We start from the raw sequence: 7,414 nt of genomic DNA on the forward strand, positions 1-7,414 counted from the left end.
AAGAGTTCCCCTTTGCGCAGATCTGACAGCCTGCTATTATAAACTAATATGTATATTCAGGTAGCATGATTCATCCCAGTTGAGAGATGTTAGTGCCCGAAAGTTGTTTGTTTTAAATGCTCTGTTGCTTTAGTTGATATTGACCACACAAACAGTCCTGTAGTTGTCCTACCAATCCATTGTCATCGACTTAAAGGAATACTCCGGAGTCAAAATGACTACAGTAGATACCAAGTTCAAACTTTTGGTTGAGAGCAAAATTACGTTAATTGGTGGAGTCCGTTGTTTGCATTAGCAATGAACCGCAAATAGAGGTTGTTTTTATGCCGGAGTATTCCTTTAAAATCACTGATGATGTGTGATGACAAATATTTGTGTGTGATGACAAGCCGTTTATCCCATTTATTTCATAATGAGTATGAATCCATCACAGGACAAAAGACGAGTTCAGGAGGACATTGCGAAGAAAAGGAGACAAATCGAAGAAGAGAAACTCAAACTTCAATATCTGAAGGCAAGCATGGCCCAAGTGCCTTCACTCTCTCGTACCCTTTAATGTATCAGCTGTAGTGTTACAGTGAGAAACCCACAGTGTTTGAACTGTTTATGCTCACCTTTTCCTGACTGCGGTCTCTGAAACAGAAAAAAGCCCTGCGTGAACAATGGTTGATGGATGGGCTGAGCGGTCAAACGGAGGAGGAGCAAGAGGCCTTGAAGACTCAAGCTCAGGATGACCAGCAACAAACCAAACTGCTGCAAAGCAATATCAGCAGGTACAGTGCACTTTGTGTGTGCAGATATACATGTGTGTGTGTCTGTGTGTGTGTGTGTGTGTGTGTGTGTGTCTGTGTGTCTTTGTGTGTGTGTGTTTACATGTGTGTGCATGCAGGTCTTTACATGCAGTATTAGCGCATTTTTGCAGACATGCATGCATAGTTATGTATGAACACATTTATATATGTGTGTATATGTGCTTGTGGTGTGTGGATGACTCCTTCCCTCAGTCGTGTATAGTTGACTCCTTCTCTGAGATTACGCTCCTGACGTGGCTGCCCGACAAGTGGTCAGTAAAAGCGGGAGCCGACTTGAGGGGGATTAGAACCAGATTGTCCACCTCAACCCACTTAAATCTGGTGATGAGCTTTATGTGTCAACCAACGGTTACTCCGACGGCGTCTCCACACAGAGCATTATGTAACCCGTCTGCTCTTCCACCGGGGCCTGTCTGCACAAACACAGGGGTTTATGGAGGCTTAAACGTACTACACATCTAATGTGATCTAAACAAGCATCACAACCCAACACTGCTGGAGGCCTTTACGTCAGCTAAGACTTCTGCTCAACCCTGGTAAAACTAAATCACATATTAATAAACCACATTTAATTTTTTTTATTTCATAACATTTTTGTGTATTTAAAAAAAATATATATATAATAATCAAGGTGATGAGATATTGTGTAATTGTAATTAATGACAGATTTTGGCATGAAGCCTCATATATGTCACAGTTTTACTGCAGATATGTCATGATTCATGGATGTACTGTACCATGGTAGTGTGTTTTTCAGCATGGTGCACTGGTGAAATCCAACTGCATGGTGAAAAGGCACTACTCAGACCTTCAGCTCTTTGATTTTCTCAAATCTAAGTCCAAATAGGTTAAATGGGGAAGAACAATTGGAGCCTGAAAGCAATCTGGTAGAGTCTTCATTCATCATCCAAGTGGATGGCGCTCATCGGCCACCTCAAATTAACCTTGCGCCTTGGGTCAAAGTTCTGCCCACCCATCTGAAAGCTCTATTTCTCCAGACCATCATAACTCTGGCTTTTATAGGCCTAACAGTGAAAGTCGAGCCATGTTTAAACCGTTGTTAAAAAAAGAATGTGCTCATTTCAGACAAGACCCCGTCTAGTCTGTGGTGTTAGAATTAATTAGTGACATCACCTGTCACACGAGTGTCTAGCCGCATCTTGTTAAACCAAAAGTGTTAAAACATGAGACATGTCCATCTATTTGGTCTGACCTGACATAGTAATTCACACAGAAGCCAGAGGTTAACAGGCCATTTTCTCACTGTCCAGACACTGTCGTAGAAGCCATCCCCCAGTTTAATGAGGTGCTGTGATCTGATGAAGTGTGGAACCTTAGCTAAGTCAACATGAGGGTTTTTTGAGTGCTAGTGTTATTTTGTCTACTACGCAACACATTTATTTCACACAACTGTGTATATTCTCAATCCAACTCAAAATTGGTTTATATGAACTATGGCCAGTCATTTTTCTAACCCCACCCCTCCTCCCACTGTTCATTGTGTGCTTGTTCATACAAGACTGACCCATAGTCCTCACACCAAACAAAAGAGTATTAGATACACACTGAAGAAAGCCTCTGTGTATGTTGCCTTTTGTGTGGAAATAAAACCAAGAGCAGATTTTTTTCTCTCAGTGCAGACCTTTTCTGTACTCTTTGCAAGGTACAAGTGCTGTCTCTGCTCTCACACAAATAGGATTTCACAGGGCTACAGTGTTCTTTGTGCCTCGAAAATTACTTTTGATTTGTAGAAGTGAAGAACCATTAAGCTTTCTCTGTCCTCTCAGAGTGTGTACATTGCACAACATTCAGGACCTGGGCTATCTTCATTGGTAAAAAAAAAAAAAAGACAAGATGGCTCACTTTACGGTGGGCAGTGTTTAGTTTGAAGCCCTCTAGCAGGTAGTTGGCAAAACATCTGCATTGTTAAACCCAAACAACAGGTCACTATACTTCACTATGTTATTGTATGCTGTGTAATCCAACATCACATTTCATTTGTGAAGATACTCCTTTAAAAGTGCCTATCTGCCCTATTGCAGAATAGAGGAAGAGATCGAGACCCTGGAAGCTGAGGAGATAAGGATCTCTTCAAATGAACAGCACATTCTGAAACGGCTCAAGGAGGTGGAGAAGACTGCCGAGGACATCATCAAGGTATTGCTTGGCCAGATGCTCGAAAGGCTGTGGAGTATCTGCTGTGGTTGTATATTTCAAACTAGCATTCAGCAATGACATATATCCGCTTTGCTGAGGATTCTGAGGAGTCTGTTGGCTTACAGGTGTTTGTGAGGGAGCTCATGCGTTGCTATGTGTATTGCTGGCATCTCTGGTGGTTGGCGTTGCTTGAGTGCTTTTCTGGGTGGCTTTTCTGTCTTACTCTTTCTGCAGAGAGTTTTAGAATGAAGTACGGTAGGCGCGAAAGCAGGAAAGTTTGTCCAGTAATTGGTGTGACCTGTCAGCAATGCAGCGGGCTTGAAAATGATTTTGCTTTGGCTTGTTGCTGGATATATGAGAGAACACAGAGGCATTTTGTGGGAAATGGCGAAGGTGACATATTGTTGAGCTTCACTCTCCTTTCCTGCTGTCCATATTCTGTTTTCACACTGTTATATCTCTGCACAGGAAATAAATGCCGATATTCCGAAAGGTAAACACATGTTTTCTTTTTGCTTTCCACTGCTTTCCACATTACTCTTTGACCAGTTCTGGCATTTATACCCAATCTAACAGCTTTGTATTTTATTTCAGAGCCCGTGCAGTATATTTACTCCCCAATTCCTGATATGCCAAAGACCTACAAACCTTCACTCTTAAGAAAGAGAAGTCCAAAGCAAGAACCCGATGGTGACCCGAAGAGGGGTATGGATCAAAGCTATTTGAATACTTGAATATGACACTGCAGTATCTGAATCAAATTATGTGGTTTAGCAGTTTCTTTGGTCTCAAACGGTATATTTTTTATTGGACAGCAGTGGCCTTCTAGATCTCAGGGAAGAGTAATGTAATGGGATCCTCCCAGGTTTGGTCATTGTTTGAATAATGAGCAGCACAGTCAGGAAAGGTTGTCTTACAGTCTAATACAGGACGGTGTAGACCTACAGTAAACTGCTTAGATCACAAGGTTTGTAATTATTTTGGAAATGTTTGTGGATTTGTAGGTTACACACGTTAGACAGATTATGTTTTTGACAAGGCAGAGATTGTAGTTCATATACAGTAGAGTACAGTCCTTCTGAAAAAAAGTCTTCTGTCCTATCCATAGCCATGTTTGCCATGGAGATCAGCGTGGAGCTTGACAAGCGCACTGGTGAGAGTCAGGTCCTCTCCTCCACTACGATCACCACAGATGACATCCACCGCAAAGGCGTGAAGGTCTTTGATGATGGCCGGAAGTCTGTCTACGCCCTGAGCTCGGACGGACGTGCCCTCGAAACCAACGGAGTGGACGAGCTCAGCCCCGGCGACGTGGAGGAGCTCTTGCGCAAGGCCACGGAGAAGAAGACTCCCCCTGATGCCCAGCTCCATGAGCCTGTGTTTTCGAGCCCTTACAGCCGCCCCAACACCCCGAGGAAGTCCGACCGAGACCAGAACAGCCCGGCGCCCAACGGACTCTGGACCCCCACCAACACCCCAAGTCCCCTTCCGGCCGACAGGCAGGTCACGCCAAGCCCACGGCCAGCAACGCACTCTCCTTTGCACATTCCAGAGCCACCGAACTACAGTGTTTCGCATGGCAAACTGTCGCCTTACCCGACCCCCAAGAGCTCCCAGGCGAATGGAGGCAGAGGGGCAGAGAGGGCCACAGATGGGCACAGGGTGAGCCCCAGGCGGAGCCCCATGCCAGGGCCCCAGGGGGAGATCTTCTTTGGGGAAGACTCTGGACTTGGGCTGGGGAGGGTGTCTCCACTCCACTCCATGATGGAGGACACCAGGGTCAGCATGGCGGACACACTCCCGTCTGACATCGATCCCGACGAGCCCGTCACCATGATCTTCATGGGCTACCGGACAGCCGAAGAGGACGAGGAAGATGAAGGCTTCCAGGCTGAACTGATCGTCATCGGAGACGAAGACGAGGAGCGTAGCGACGACTCTCGTCCTAACGACGACAACTCGCTGTCCTTTCACCCAGAGGGCTACCGCAGCAAGGTCTTCTCTCCCAACAAGACTAACGTGCACCGCTCCGAGGTGCGACCCAGTGGTGTCCGGAATCGCGCCCAGCCCCCAGCAGACATCTACAGCATGGAGGACCCCTCTGCCTCAGGTATCAGAAAGAGACCAAATCGGCTCTTTGCGCTCTGCACTGCGGTTGTATCTCTTGTGCCTGCTGATAACATCTTGCTGAAGAGCTTGCACATACCACTGCCTTCATTTCCTGTGCATGCCAAATGAACTAACAATACTATGCCAATAACCAGAAAACAATAATCTTCTGAGTCTAGAGACCCTGCAAACCTGTAATAATAAGATGACTAAGCTTTGTGTTTGTTTGTTAGTCAGTCTTAATCATACAGCAGGATTTTACCCAATCGGAAATATATAAAAGCAATTTGATGCTGCATGTTTAGACTGACAACTGCTCTAGGGCTTCTTGTGAGGGCCTCTACCTCCACCCAGTGGTTGAAAACAGCATCTCTTTTATTCTGGGAGAAAATAACACTCAATGGAATTGTTATGGTTGTCTTTGAAATATTTTTGCTATTTTCAAATAAAATGAGCGAATTAATTCTAACTTCTTGAATGTTTGAGTGAGAAGAACTCTCTAACGGCCTGCTATCTGTGTATTTTACTTCAACTCACATATGCTCTCTGTGTCTGCTCTTGCGTCTGTCTCTAAGCCAATAAATGTTTACTAAATCCTATCATCTTGGCTCTGCTTTTCTGCTCAGTAAACCTACAGTCTGAACATTTATTGTGTGGGTTAATTAAATGAATTTAGACTTAATTTAACTCCGAATTAAGTATAAATTAATATTTCCTACCCCTTGATTTACTATATTAATACAACTAATATAACAACATTGTTACTAACCATTTGAAAATGATTAAATTAGATTGTGTAGGTGTGAACAACATAATATAACTTGCACTTGCACCGTTTATGAAATGGGAAATTACTCAGTGCTATCTCCCAGTCCCTAGACAACTTCCTGATAGCATTAAATCTCGACAGCTCCTGCCTCAGCCTGTCAGTGGAGTTTGTTAAGGGAAGGTTGAGTGACAGTCCCTGAGATACTCGATTATGTCTCCCCGGCTTAATCGAACTGTTTGTCCTTGGTTGAATTCTGAGGAGCTGTGGATTTTTCAAGTGCCATTTCATAACATATGCTTGAGAAGCCCTTACGTAATCTCCTAGACTTATGTAAGGCTCAAATTTTCTCTTAAATTACACCAGATTCAGTGCAATTATCCTGCCAGCTTACTCATGTCATTCTGAAGTAAAAAGCATTTGGTTGATCGAGACATTTAAAAACGGCAGTCAACATCTTTATTAAAAAAACAGATTGTTCATCAAACTCTAAACCGGATTTATCATTCCTCCACCACTGCAACAGAAACAGAAGCTTTTCTGCAGATATTCTGTGAAAATGTGTCCTTAAAAAATCTTCTCCGTCTCCCTCTCTGCAGCTTTGAGGCTGAAAATGGCACAGCTAGGAAAGCAAGCATAACAGCCAAAGAATAGAACTCCTGCCTACTGTATGTCTGCCATAGATATTCCATCAAGAGGATGAAAAAAAACAGGAAATCAAAAAGCTCCGGGTGTTTTCTCTCCTTTTTTCTTGAACAAGGACATGACTGAAAAAAACTGCTGTTAAAAAAACTGATTAGCTTGTGAGGAGGAGTTTGTCTCATCTTTTCACTGCTTTAAATCACTGTTGCCTTTCTTCTGATTCAGTGTGCTTAAACCAAAACTGTATCATGTCGAGAATGTACATACAATGTAACAGAATGGTCTGTGTTTGTTTGTGTTTATATGTAACTTCTTTTTCTTTTACTTGCTCACATTTAATGTGAATTTAGCAATTTTGCAGAATATATATCTTTGCTTGATATGTCCCTTATAAAAAGCAGGGGTAAAGCTATCAGTAGTCTATTCCAGGACAATAATGCTTCAAAAGATAAATTGCTGAATTCCCAGTTTTCTCCATCCCTTTGATCATACTGCTTTTCAACTTCATTAAAAAGTGTTAAAAGGCTCTGATGTGTTTCAAACTCATTGCCAGTGACCATCAACAATTTGGCAGTTCTGCAGGTTATGCTTTTTTGTGAGCAAAAGTGTGCCACAATCCAATATACATCACTGCAGTCACATCCCATATGGGCACAGCAAGACATCCTGTGTGTGTGTGTGTGTGTGTGTATCAAGCCCACAAGAGTGTGCATCAGTGGGGGAGTGTGTGTATGTGTGTGTTGGAGCACCAGGCAGACTGCGCTCCGATTGGCTGTTCCCCGGCACATTGAATGAGACTTCCAGTCTCTGTGGCTACAGCCAGCCAGGCAGAGAGTGCAGCAACTCAGCTTTGCCATAGCGAGCTTCACACACTCTCTCTCTCTCTCTCACACACACACGCGCACACACACTCACATAGAAACGCGGT

The 7,414-nt window shown here is 43.6% G+C and overlaps 1 protein-coding gene across 1 annotated transcript in view; it reads left to right on the forward strand.

Annotated features, from left to right (window-relative positions):
* Positions 1–6,968, forward strand: part of palmdb (palmdelphin b) — a 14,699-nt gene extending 7,731 nt beyond the window's left edge. The window contains exons 3-9 of the mRNA XM_076290211.1: positions 434–514; positions 643–773; positions 2,855–2,969; positions 3,438–3,462; positions 3,564–3,674; positions 4,078–5,079; positions 6,444–6,968. Of these exons, the coding sequence (XP_076146326.1) occupies positions 434–514; positions 643–773; positions 2,855–2,969; positions 3,438–3,462; positions 3,564–3,674; positions 4,078–5,079; positions 6,444–6,484 (1,506 nt within the window). The 3' untranslated portion in view covers positions 6,485–6,968. The remainder of the gene's footprint in view (positions 1–433; positions 515–642; positions 774–2,854; positions 2,970–3,437; positions 3,463–3,563; positions 3,675–4,077; positions 5,080–6,443) is intronic.
* Positions 6,969–7,414: the final 446 nt, after the last annotated feature.

This window comes from Alosa pseudoharengus, unplaced genomic scaffold (assembly GCF_046254945.1).
Source record: "Alosa pseudoharengus isolate Yale_2024_CS ecotype anadromous, Long Island Sound unplaced genomic scaffold, YU_APseudo_1.1 YU_APseudo_1.1_scf_18, whole genome shotgun sequence".
Classification (NCBI taxonomy): Eukaryota; Metazoa; Chordata; class Actinopteri; order Clupeiformes; family Clupeidae; genus Alosa; species Alosa pseudoharengus.